Source organism: Plasmodium berghei (assembly GCF_900002375.2).
Source record: "Plasmodium berghei ANKA genome assembly, chromosome: 5".
In the NCBI taxonomy this organism is placed as follows: domain Eukaryota; phylum Apicomplexa; class Aconoidasida; order Haemosporida; family Plasmodiidae; genus Plasmodium; species Plasmodium berghei.
The window spans coordinates 283,711-297,964 of record NC_036163.2 but is presented as its reverse complement, the minus strand read 5'-3'; the positions used below and the strand labels follow the sequence as shown (position 1 = coordinate 297,964).

The 14,254-nt window shown below is 23.8% G+C and overlaps 4 protein-coding genes across 4 annotated transcripts; 2 read left to right on the top strand and 2 right to left on the bottom strand.

Annotated features, from left to right (window-relative positions):
- Positions 1-116: 116 nt before the first annotated feature.
- Positions 117-2,576, bottom strand: PBANKA_0507000 (4-hydroxy-3-methylbut-2-en-1-yl diphosphate synthase (ferredoxin), putative; the record flags this gene model as incomplete). Its single annotated transcript, XM_034568309.1, has 1 exon — positions 117-2,576. The coding sequence occupies one exon, from the start codon at positions 2,574-2,576 to the stop codon at positions 117-119; it is 2,460 nt and encodes an 819-aa protein (XP_034420311.1).
- Positions 2,577-5,006: 2,430 nt separating this feature from the next.
- Positions 5,007-6,302, top strand: PBANKA_0506900 (phospholipid scramblase, putative; the record flags this gene model as incomplete). Its single annotated transcript, XM_034568308.1, has 1 exon — positions 5,007-6,302. The coding sequence occupies one exon, from the start codon at positions 5,007-5,009 to the stop codon at positions 6,300-6,302; it is 1,296 nt and encodes a 431-aa protein (XP_034420310.1).
- Positions 6,303-6,736: 434 nt separating this feature from the next.
- On the bottom strand, positions 6,737-9,370 carry PBANKA_0506800 (kelch protein K10, putative; the record flags this gene model as incomplete). Its single annotated transcript, XM_034568307.1, has 1 exon — positions 6,737-9,370. One exon carries the CDS (start codon positions 9,368-9,370, stop codon positions 6,737-6,739), a length of 2,634 nt encoding a protein of 877 aa, XP_034420309.1.
- A 1,734-nt stretch (positions 9,371-11,104) lies between these two features.
- On the top strand, positions 11,105-12,805 carry PBANKA_0506700 (citrate synthase, mitochondrial, putative; the record flags this gene model as incomplete). Its single annotated transcript, XM_034568306.1, has 1 exon — positions 11,105-12,805. The coding sequence occupies one exon, from the start codon at positions 11,105-11,107 to the stop codon at positions 12,803-12,805; it is 1,701 nt and encodes a 566-aa protein (XP_034420308.1).
- Between the last annotated feature and the right edge of the window lie 1,449 nt (positions 12,806-14,254).

Genomic DNA, 14,254 nt, shown 5'->3' with positions numbered 1-14,254 from the left:
TTTATTTAATAAATAAGCTAGTACATAGGCATACATGTGATATACATATATAGAGATATACGGAAATATAAATAGTTCTTATGTACATAACATCCTCCCAAGTTCATATCAAATCCTTATGGATCTTCCCATTTATTATGTTTCTTAATTAATTCTATCAATCGATCACATGCTTCTTCTTCGGGAATATTTCTATGAACTAATTCTTTTCCATAATACAAGTCTATTTTTTTTGGCGCACTTCCAACATAACCAAAATGGGCATCTGCCATTTCTCCTATTCCATTAACTATACATCCCATAACAGCAATTTTAACCCCTTTTAAATGGCCTGTTAATTTCATTATTTTTTTAGTAGTTTCTTGTATATTAAATAATGTTCTACCACATGAAGGGCATGATATATAATCTGTTTTAAATAGCCGGATACGAGTATCTTGTAATATATTTAGTGTTAAAAATGAATTTAATGCAACTCTAGTTTTTATTTGTTCATTTTGTTCTTTTTTTGCAGTAATATTATTATCAGTTACGTTAACAATTAATCCATCTCCCATTAAATCGATTAAACAAGTTCCTACATATACTGCTGAATTTACTAATATATCATCATAATTATTTGAATCAATATTAGCATAATGTATATAAGGTATATCTATATTTAAAGTGTGTAGTATTTCATTTAATCTTCTTGTAACTAATACATGCTCATATATATTATCTGGTTTTAATATAAAAAATAAAGGCTGTGGATTTAAATCTTTAATTTTTTCAATAGCTTTAATATCTTCTTTTCCATTTAAAATTATTATATATCCTTTTACATTATTATGTTCAATTCCATCTTTGTTATTTTTTTCTAATAAATCTAATATATATGTTAATGTTGAATAATATAATATATTTTGTTTATTAGGTTCATTTACTTTTAAATTTTTAAGTAACTCCACAGATTTGGGTCCATATTCTATCAATACATGTAAGCCTGCTTCCATTAATTTCTCAACAGATTTTTTTGCTGCATTTGTTAAATTTTCAAAATCATTTATAATAATTATATCAGTAGTTTTGGCACCTTTTTTTAAATTTCCATTTTTATCCAATTCTAAATTTAAATCTTTAAATATTTGTAAAGAATCTTCTAATTCTTTTACAGTAACTGCATTACCTATTGTACATTCCTCATGCATCACATTTTTTTTTTTGACAACTTTTCTCTTTACTATATTATTAAAATTTCTAAATGTTTCATTGAAATTATGAAAATCCAACGTGGTGTAACGATTGTTTCTTTTAGTAATGGGATTATTTTTTCCCTTGTTCTGGTCCGTAAAATAACTCGAATCTTGTTGATCCGTATAAAATATTCTTTTCTTTAAATTTTCGATCAATTTTTTGCAAGGATGTAATTCCTCCCATGGATCTTCAGTCAAAGAAATGCGGATAGTATCACCTATTCCATCATACAATAATGATCCGATACCTAAATAAGATTTTATTCGTCCATTATCGCCAAACCCAGCTTCAGTAACACCTAAATGTATTGGGAATAATACATCATTTCCCTTTTCATATTGTTTAGCCACTAATAATCTATATGATTGTATCATAACATAAGCGTTTGATGCTTTCATAGAATAAACTATATTAAAAAAATTATTTTCTATACATAAATCTGAAAATTCAAAGGCCGATTCAACCATACCTAATGGTGTATCACCATAATATGATAACATTCTTGACGATAAAGAGCCATGATTAGTACCAATTCTTATAGCTCTATTTAATTGCTTACATTTTTCTATTAATGGTACAAATTTTTCTTTTATAAACAATTTACCATCTTCAAACTCTTTTTTTTTATAAACTTTATCTACCCATTTTTTTCTTCCATCAACATAATTTCCAGGATTAACTCGTATTTTGTCAAATACCTCTGCTGCCATTAAAGCAATTTTAGGATTAAAATGTATATCTGCTACTAAAGGAATAGTAATATTTTGTGATAATAACATATCTTTAATACGATAACTTGCTTCAACTTCTTGCACACCTTGAACCGTCAATCTTACTAAATCAGCACCTAAACCTTTGCATCTTTTTATTTGATTAACACATTCTTCGACATTTCGAGTATCACAACTTGTCATTGTTTGAATAGAAATTTTATTATTTCCCCCGATCTTTATATTTCCAATTTTTACTTCGCGTGTTGGCAATCTTTTATAACGTTTAGTGCATTCACAATATTTTTTTATATTTTTTATTAAATTATATTTGTCTTCATCTGTTTCTATTTTTTTAATGCTTTCATAATCATTATTTTCATCACTGCTAAGTGAATTAAAATTCATTTTTTTTTTTATTTTTCCAAAACAATTTCCTTTTTCCCACACATTATTATTACTTCTACTTTTATCGCTTATTAAAAACTGGTACATATTTTTTTTATCATTATTTTTTGCTCTTACAAATATGGTAGAAATACCAGAATGGTGATTAAGGATATTTGTTTTCATTTCTATATAGCAATAAAACCATATTATAAACAATATTAATCGTTTTACGTAACCCATTTTCGTATTTAAAGCATTATTGAAAGTGAGAAATAATAAAAAATAATAATAAAAGAAAACAAACGATAAAAAAAATTGTATAGAAATGATATAACGATGATAACAAAGTAAAGGATCTAATACATTATTCATTTATGCATATATAGAAAACCATTTGGGAATATGTGTACATTTTGTATATATAGGAAGAGAAAGATAGCAAATTGTGGAATATAAAGAAACAGCTGTAAATATACATACTGGTTATCTCCATTTCTTATACAACATATTTCTCTCCATTGATTGTGCCCCTTTTTATGGATTATGATATCTCTTGTTTGTTCTTTTTCTCTCTTATAAAATTTATCCAATTATTATTCATTTCCATTATTTAGTGGCAATTTTATCGCTTATCTTACATTTGAAAGATCATTGTCAGTTTTATTGTATATTACGGCTTTTTATTTTACATATTCTCTAAATCTGTGACTAAACTTTAATTTCTTTTTTCAAAAAAACACGTACTTTTTTTTTAGTATATTTTTTAATTAATATTAAAATAAAGCTTTTTTTAATATTTTCTTTTGAAGTTCAAATGAGGCTTTTAGGGCGTTTTAGATTTGGAATATGTTTACAGATAGTGTCGAGTATTATATATATATGCAAATATGTTTATAAAGCTTGTATTTTTTTCTAATTGGTGTGTTTTGTGTTTATATCATAATTTGTATTCGGCGTTTTATTTCCTTAACTATTTTAACAATAAAGAAAAAAATTCCCATTTTTATATAAGTAAAAATACAAATATTTAAATATACCATAGATTTTTCATATAGGCAAATAAGTGTTAATATAGGTTGGAAACATACAATTTTATGGGCATTTTGGGGGGTTAACTATTACAAGAATGTATAAATTAATTAGCATTTTTTAATATGTATTATGAATATTCCTTTAAAAAGATGAAATTATGACTAATTATTGCAATAAAATTTGGAACGATGTTTAAATAATTATATTATTGGACACAGTCTAAATAAATATTAATCTTAAAAGCGATGTTTATTATGAATATCTCATTTTATATCATGGATATTTTCACTAAAATTTTATAATATTAAAAATTATATGCAATGAACTTATATATATGTGTGTTAAGTATATAATTTCAGACATGATATATACATGTGTCAATTCATATGGGGGACATGTTGATTTCCTAGTAACAGACAATTTACTAAAGGATGAATCCCCATTTTACTAAGTTTTTTTTTCACACAAACTTTTGTTTTATGTTTTAAAGGTCAAATCTATTATATTATACTTTAGGAATATTATTTTTAATATTTTATAAATAAATAACCCCTTATTGTAGATTTCATGTAGCATGCTCAATGTTTATATAGTAAAAGAGGTATAATTATAATTTTTTATTTGTTATATATTTTTATTTCATTATAGATTTTTTTGGAGAAATAAACAATAATGATAATAACCGTCTTGCGAATGATAAATACTGCTGCACACTTTCTGTTTTTAAAGTAAATTCAACTTTTGATATGTCGTTAAGCCTTATTTAATATAATTATTTACTTTTATTATACACTAATAAATTTATAAAACTATATAAATCAATAGATTCTTTAGCACCATTTTGTTTAAAGTATATTAATGCCTATATATCATTCTGATCATTATAAACTTTATTTTATTTTATAAAAATTATATGAGAATATTATTTCCCACAATAAGTAAAAATATTTATGTAAAAAAAATTAATATAGTCTATAATATATATATTCACCACAAAAATAAAAAAAATATCCTTCAGAACTCATAAAAAAACAAAAATATGCAAAAAAATGTATTTATCATGAAAAATCTTTGCTAAGAAATATTAAAAATGTATTAATTTCAAAAAAGACATTAATGAAATGATCACTTTTCATTAAATTATATACATTTATCATAATACGCAAATTTTATTAAAAAACAAGAAAATTAATGTATAATTGATATTTGTATATGCATAAGCATTTTCAAAAAGTTTTTCAGCAGCACAAAATTTATCATTTTGTAAAATGTATTCTGTAAAATGTTATTCATATATTCTGCATTAATTATTCGCGAAAATCGGTAGCAAAATTGTGTATATACATGAAATTTCTTATAATTTTATGAATATATTTTTGTGTGTAGTGTGCACAAAGGTGCCTATTTAATATTTATATAGACTGAGTTCAAAAAAAATATAAGCATATTATTTTAAGTGTAATGATTTATATATTTATTCAATTGAATTTAAAGGCCCATAATTTTAAATAATATATTAAATTGCCTATATAATATTATTCATACCACTGTCATTATAACATATAGTTTTCACAAAAATATACTGTATATATTTTTCTGTGTTATTAAGTTACAAAAAATATACAAACTTTATAAAAAATGCGCAATCAACTTGTAAATGCGTCCTTAAAAAAAACAATATATGCATCAAATATGATAAACAAGGATCAAAATCAGAACACCAACCAACAAAATATGAGACACCCAAATATGAACAATCCAAATGTGAATAATCCAAATATGAATTACCCAAATGTGAATAATCCAAATATGAATAATCAAAATATGAACAATTCAAATATGAACAATCCAAATGTGAACAATCCAAATGTGAACAATCCAAATGTGAATAATCCAAATGTGAATAATCCAAATGTGAATAATCCAAATGTGAACAATCCAAATGTGAATAATCCAAATGTGAACAATCCAAATATGAACAATCCAAATGTGAATAATCCAAATGTGAACAATCCAAATATGAACAATCCAAATATGAATAATCCAAATATGAATAATCCAAATGTGAATTACCCAAATATGAATATTCCAAATATGAATTACCCAAATATGAATAATCCAAATGTGAATTACCCAAATATGAATAATCCAAATATGAATTACCCAAATATGAATTTTCAACAATACCCGTATATAATTCCCCCACCACAACAACAAATGGCTATGTTTTTTAATGATTGGAGAACTGTCTTAGCCCCCTTAAAAGGTTGTAGAATAAAACAACAATTTGATGATAGAGAGTTTTTAGCTGATTATGTCATGGGTATGAAATTCGATTTCAATAATAAATATTTAATTTTAGATGCAGGAAATGAGCTTTTAAAATTTACTGCCATTGAAAATTCTGAATTTTTTAGTAGAAATTGTTTGCCGAAAATGTGTATCCCAATTAATATGAAAATATTAAGTTATGGAAAAGAATTAGTTAAACCGGATATTATGGTTGAAAAAGATTGTTCATTTACAATATGCTGCTTAAATAGACCAATTATTAAAATGTATGATTTTTCAAATAATAATAATAAAAAATTAATTGGTACAATAAGACCTCCATTTAGTTGTTGCTCTTTCAAATTTGATTTGTTCGATGCATCAAATAAAAAGATTATTTATATGGATGATACATGTTGCCAAATGAGTATTTTATGTCCATGCCCATTTGGACCATTTAAATTTAGCAACTATTATTTACGTGATGCTAAAACACATGAACGAATAGCACATTTACGAAAAGAAGTTCCTTTCTTAAAATTTGTAAAACGAGATATTGATAATTACACTTTAAATTTTGAGGATGTTCAAAACCCAGAATGGAAAATGATGCTTTTGGCATTTTCGTTATTTTTAGATTATATATATTATGATGCCAAATGATATATAATATATTTGATAATGTAATTTGTGAAAACACTGAATAAAAAACAGTCAGAAAACACATATAATGGAGTTGTAGAAATATATAGCAATTTTCTAAGAGAAAGGCTCATAGCTTTTTATATTTTTATTTGCGTTAATATAATATTTATTTTAGTAGCACCTATTTGTATATTTATTTGTTTAATGTAAAGATTAATTCATGTTTCCAAAATATATAATTAATATGTTTATTTAAAAGTTTATCATTATTATTACTACTACTTTTTATAATATATAAGCGTATTTGCATATTTTTAGTTAAGCATACCTTAAAAAATAATAATATATTTAAGGAATAACAGTCTTATTAAAATTAAAAATATTGTAAAACAAAAAAAAAAATTATAAATAGGTATACAAAGGATATACATATATGTAACTTATCAATTCGATCAATCATTGATGGAAGAGGAATTTTCTTCATTTTCATTTGAATCGTCGTCATCTACACTTCCGTCATATTCTTCATCTAGGAGCAATTCCCTGTATTTATCAATTTTTTTGTAATATACTTTAAGCTCTACGTATTTTTTTTCACACAAAATAAAAGCATCTTTTCTACTTTGCTTATTTTCATTTGGAATGTTAAGTTCTTTCAACCAATGTTGTTTTGTTCTTGCAAAAAATTCATTTAAACTTTCGTTAGGATCAAAATTTAATCCAAATGTTTCCATTTTTATTTTATTTTCGATTTTTTTAATTTTATTATGAAGTATTAAATCTTCAATTTCCTTTTCGTCTTTGTTGGAATCATCAATTGATATAATAGAGCTCGAATCAGATTCTTCTACATATATTTCATCTAAATTACCTTTATCTAATAAATTCCATTTTTCTCTTTTAAAAATATTAATTTTCCAATAATCGTTAAGCATAATTTCATTATTTTTATATTCATACATCCCCCCAAATAAATATAAGTCTTTATTTATTACAAATATATGACTATTTATTCTTCCTATAGGTTCGATATCATTTATTATGAATTTCATTTTTTTATGCTCTTCATTATTGCTTTCTATGTCTGAGTTTGCTAAATTATTTATCTCATTTATTTCTTCATGTATTTCTTCTTTTACTTCTGCTTTTATAATAAAATTACTTATATCTCCATTTATACAACAATTATTTTTTTCCTCTTTCGAATTATTTATATTACCATTATTTAATTCAGTATTATTATTATTATTTTCCTTCAAATATGAGCAATTTTTAGCGACTGAATAATTATTATCAATATTTTGATCTACAATATTATACTTTTCCTCCTTATTTGATAATATATATGATTCTTCGTTTTTTGTAATATCGCTATTACATTCTTTTTTATCATTCGATGTTTCTGATTTTTCACCTTCGTCTTTATCTATTTGTATAATTTTTTTGTTTCCATTTTCATCAAAATATACAAAAATATTAGAATAATATTCATCATCATTGTCATCATTATATAAATTGGTTGAATCGTAACTATCTAAAAAGTCAGTATCCTTGAGCTTATTTTTTTTCTTTTTTCTCGACGATTTTATCTCATCCTCTGTTTCTATTTTTTCTTCATTTACTACTAAAATATCACCATTATTACTGTTATTTTCATTATTTTCTTTCAGTTTTAATTTGTTTGATCCCTTTTCTTCTAATTCCTTAGTATTTTTTTTTAAATTTGGTGCTTCTATATTTTTTAAACTTAAATAAGACCAATGCTCTTTATTCATATCGAATACATATAAATCGTTGAAAAATATGGAATTCATATTTAAGGATTCTTCTATTTGGTTGTTATTTTTTGAATTTGAATTATTTCCTTTGTTGGTATTTTTTTTCGAAGAACTTTGGTCAATTTGATCAAAAACACCACCAAATAAAAATAGCGAATTTTTATAAACACATGTACTAAATCCCACCCTTTTCGATGGTTGAAATGTGCTTTTTTTTAATTTTTTAAAATTAACTGAAATATTATTTTCACACACAAAGTTTATATTTAAAACCCATAAATCGTTGTAGTAAACTCCAATTGCGTTTCTTGAAGTACATTTTACTTGGGAATATCCTCCATAAATATAAATATTTTTAAATTTTATATCTGTGAATAAACTCACACTTGATCTTTTTGATGGCATATATGAATCGAGATCAAAATTTTTAAAAAATTTGCTCTTCAAAATTTGAGAGTCATTACTTCTATTTTTTTTTTTTTCATTTGTTACGGTTTCTGATACATTATTAATATCATTATTTTGACTATCTTTACCAGGAGTGGTTCTATTACTACTTTCTGCTAACTTTTTAAATAATGAATTTGTGTATATGTTTGTCAAGTTAATCCATTTATTGCTATTTATTATATACATATATATATCATTAAAATATTCTACTGATTTCCCGTTATCAAAAAAACCACCAAACATAACTATTGAACTTTTCCATAGTATCATTCTATGCCCACTTCGTGGCGATGGTTTATCGTCTTTGTTATTTTTTGTTTCCAATTCTTCAAAGACATTATTTTTTATATCAAATGCCCAAAAATCATTATAATGAAAAAATTGAGTATTCGTACATAATTCCCCACCAAAAATGTACAATTTTTTATTAAAATAAACTGCTTGATGGGAACATCGCGGTTTTGGTTTTTTACATGTTGTAAAATAATATTTCCATTTATCTTTTACTACGTTATATTTAAATAAATCATTGTATGCTATTAGTTCATTATTATTATTATATTCACCCCCAAATAAAAGAAATTCTTCTTCGTTAATAAATGTAATAGAGCAATTAGACCTTGGGCTTGGTTTTTCACATTCTACAAAACTGTTGTTTGATGTCGTGTTTATATTTATATGACCATATTTATTCTTTTTATTTAAATTTTCATAGTATAAACATATTGTTTCAAAATCCTCATCATTTAAACTATTTGTTTTTTTTTTTTTTGATTTTAATGACTTAAGTTTCTGTTTTTCTTTTTTCAATTTTGCCTTTTCCTTTTTTTCTTTACTTTTTTTATCTTTTTTTCCCATTTGTAATTATTTTTCAGATTAAACTATTTAAAATTTTTGTATCCAAATCAATCTATATTTTATCGATTTTATTAAATATTATTTTTAATTAGCATTTTTAACGCATACCTAACATGTTTTTATTTTTACCCCATATATATATATACTAACTGCTAAATGATATTTTCTTTAATATTTTTTAATTTATTCAAGGATACCCAATTAAATGATACCTTTTAGTTTTGTACTTAATTCCAGACCCCCCAAAAAATAGAAATTTCTATTATTGCCATTTATTATACAACCTTACATTGTAATCACGTATTATAGCAATTGGTATTATTTTTTTTTGTACCTATAGCACTAGGCTATTCTTATCACCGCTATTTTCGGTTATTTTATTTTTATTATTTAAAATGCATATATTATATAAAAATATTCGATTTTATATATTTTGTGCATTTTTCATATATTTTATAAAAATGAAAATGTGAAAATAATTATATGAACTTGTATGAATATAAAATAACAAATTGTAATATACACATAAATTTTGTGTATTTAGAAAATTTTGTGCTTTTGTTTATAACCCCATTTTTTATTTCAAGGTTTCCTTTATGTTTTCGTGGAAAAAATAAGAAACATTGATTTTCTGTATTAAGGCGATGTTAATTTATTCTTATATATTTTGATGCATTTTCACGAATAATATTATGAATATATAATTTTTTTTGTGATATATAATTTTGCTTTAAATAGACGAAAAATAATGTTAATATATTATTAAAGAACAATTATGCAATTTTAAAGATCTACAACAGTTAGTATTTTTTTTGTGAAATTGCACTATTTACGTGTATGAATAAAACTGTATAAAATATTCATTTGAGCTATTCCCTTTTTATTTATGCTTAATCCATCATTTTCATTGTATACAGAAACACAGAGATAAACCATTTTAATAAATCCACATTTGATATTAATTGCGCATGCCCATGTAATAATCACATCTTTCGTTTTAAACGAGAATGTAGAAAATTGTGTACCATTATCTTTTCAATGACATTAATTAAAAAATAAATAAGTTAAAATAAATACACTAAAGTTAATGAAGAAGCAACTTGTTTGCATTTAGATATATATTACTTTACGTCATATATTATTATGAGCTATACAGCTAATTGATATAGACATGCACAAATGTATAAATACATTGTTATATGCAAATAAAAAAATAAAATAAATGCCGGAAAAATGAAAAATTACCATTTTAATATAAAATATGGGTAATATATATACTACTAATAATTTTCTGCAAATATAATATTTTTTTAAAAATCATTGAGTTATATAATAATATAATATATACATATGAAATTAACAATATTTATTACATTTTTAAGAAAAATTTAAAAATATTTTTTACACATGCATTTACAAAGAATAAAATAAAGTGTGCAAAAATATAATTTTAAGCTGAGTTTAATTTCTCTATGCGGTTTCAATCGATTAAAAGAACAAAAAGAAAGAAGGCAAACAAAACAATAAATCATAGTAATAATAATAAATAATTAAAAAACATTTTTTTTATTTGTTTTATACTGTTTCATCATGTTCTTTGTATTTCACAAAATTCATAAGAGGTTGTATTTTATAATATTTGCAATTTAAAGGGAAATTATATATTAGCAGTGTAGATATATTAATCCGCGCGCAAAAAAAAACGAAAGTGTAACACATAATTTTTTTGCAAAAATGAAGAAAATAAGAAACATATCACGTAATGCTGCATTTACAAAAAATAAAAGAGATTTTGATATATTTAAATCCCAATATAAAAAAGTATTTTTTCATAGTGCACAAAAAAAAAAAATATGTGAAAAACAACTAAATATCTGCAATGACAAATTTGTAAATGAGAATAAAACGTATATTCCTTCCGTTTATTCTTGTATGTTTCCAATAAAAAAAGAGAATATTTTAAACAAAAATCATGCTCGTTATTTTTCTACTAATAATATAAATGAACCAAACTTATATATTGAAAACTATTCTAAGATAAAACAACATATTAATACCATAGATGGTGAAGAATCTATAATTATGAACATTTTGAAGGAAAAAACACATGACTGCATAAAGAAAACAAGAGAACAATTAAAAACAATTATTTATACATACCCCAATACGCCTATATCTATATGTACACCTAATAATGTGATTGGTGGTTTAAGAAATACTATAGCTTTAATTACTGATACATCGATTTTAGAGAAGAAAAAGGGAATATTATTTAGAGGTAGGTCTGTAGATAGAATTTTAAAAGATTTTCCAAAATGGGACGAAACATGTAAATATCCCATGGCCGAAGCAATGCTATGGTATTTATTAACAAAAGAAATACCAGGAGTAGAAAATTTAAAACTTTTTTCACGAGAGCTATATTGCCGAGCAAACAAAATTCCACAATTTGTTTTTGAATTTATAGATAGCATACCACCATTTACACACCCTATGAGTCAGTTAATAAGTACTGTTTCTTTTTTAGAATCATTATCCTTATTTAAAATAAAATATTCTGAAGGAATATTAAAAAAAGATTATTGGAAATATATTTTAGAAGACGCTGTTTCTTTAATTGCTCAAATTCAAGTTGTGGGGGCATATATTTTTAAAAGAACGTTTATTGACAATTCTATTAAAAAAGGAGAAGGAATTAATTTAGACATAGATCTTGATTGGTCAGCTAATTTTTCTAAATTGATCGGCTACGATAATAATCAAGTAAAAGATTTGTTAAGATTGTACTTTTTATTGCATAGTGACCATGAAGGTGGAAATGCAAGTGCACATGTATCTCATTTAATAGGAAGTACATTAGGAAATCCATATTTGTCCTTTTCCGGATGTGCTATTGCATTATATGGGCCTTTGCATGGCTTAGCTAATCAAGAATGTCTAAAATTTTTGCTAGATATAAAAAACAAATTAGGTGATAATAAAGCATCATATGAATTTATTGAAAAATACGCAAAAAATTATTTAAATTCTGGAAGAGTCATACCTGGATATGGTCATGCAGTTTTAAGAGTTCCTGATCCTCGATTTTTAGCTTTTAGAAATTTTGCTTTAGCTAACTTTCCAGATGATCCATTAGTGGAAATACTTGAAATGTGCTACAAAGTAATACCTGGAATTCTTTCAGCAGCTGGGAAAGTTAAAAACCCTTACCCAAATGTAGATTGTTATAGTGGCTCATTATTATATCATTATGGAATTAAGTACCCCGAATATTATACAGTATTGTTTGCTATTTCTAGAGCGATAGGTGTAATGTCACAATTAGTTTTATCCCGAGGTTTAATGTATCCATTAGAACGCCCCAAATCAGTCGATATACACAATTTAAGAAAAATTTGTGAAAAAAATTATGTTAAAATAGAGGAATTCGAGTAATTATATCAGAACTAATGGGAGAAAAAAAAACAATTTTTGATGTATATATGCATAGTTGGAAAAACGAGAAGGAATTTTTGTGAACATTTTTCTTCAATGCATCCAAACCTATATTTGACCCTCTTTAAGGTGGTAGTTTAATTTATGTGTTTCTTTAATCCAATATAACGATAAATATAGAAAATATACGCAAAATGCGTCAAAATAATAATATAGCGAGTTACAAATAAATTTTAAATGAGAAGGAAAGGGTCGTTATACCGTGATATATTGCTAGGCATTTTAAAGGATGTTATATATATATATTAGAATAGTGGTTATAATTATAACCTCTATGTGAAATATTTTTATATTCATTTTTTTATCTAATATATTTTTTTGTAATTTCCAAAAGTTTATTTGAGGAAATACACTTTGATCATGTGTAAACTATGATGCTATAATATTTAAGCCACATATACAAAAAGTAAGCATATTTGTTCTGTGTTGTACCTATGTAAGTCTGTACACAAATGTGTATAAACATTGCACATCATATATACATTGCGAACAAATATATTTAATGTTTGTATTTCAATACATAATTCAAATAAATCTGAATACCTTTTAGAACACAAACCTTTTTATTTTTGCAATATTTTACAATTTAAATTATATCAAAAAATAAAACGAATATTAATTTAACATGACCTATTTATTTAGTGAAAGCGTTTATGTAGGAAACTTAACAGATATCTAATAGATTAGTTATTAATCTATGTAATAAATAACATACAATAATTGATCTAATATAATACTCAAAAGGTATTTCATTTTATACATTTTCTATATTTAAGATGGCTTTTTTTATAAATGTAAAATTTATGAAAGTAATATTCCTTATGATAATATATATACTTAATATGTAAATATTTTATGATACATATACAATATTTTAATATTTTGTGATTTATGATTTTCTTAGCAATTAGGTGTGTTATAATATATACAACGCAATTACCTTTATTAATTTTTTATTACTTTAATTTTGTCTCATTTGTAAAATGCTCATATTAAATACCAAAATAAAGGAAAATATTGTTTGAGTTTTAACGTAACAATTCACACTAATTTATATATATATATATATATATATACACATGCTTAATACAAAATATGTAATATTATATTTGTTCAAAGGAATTTTTCTTTATCCTTTTAACTCATTCATTTCAATTAATATTTATGATATTTTTTACAAATGACAAAAAGGTTTGAGAATGAATTATGTATTTACTAATGCATTTAATACATTTGTTTTTAAGGAAACATTTATATCCCAAGTCAACGCCAATATGCAATATATTTTTTTAACCTAATAAGTTATTCATGAATAAATATCCATAAAATGATGATATTTATGTACATATATGTAATGCCTTTATTTATTTTTTTAATATTATACATTTA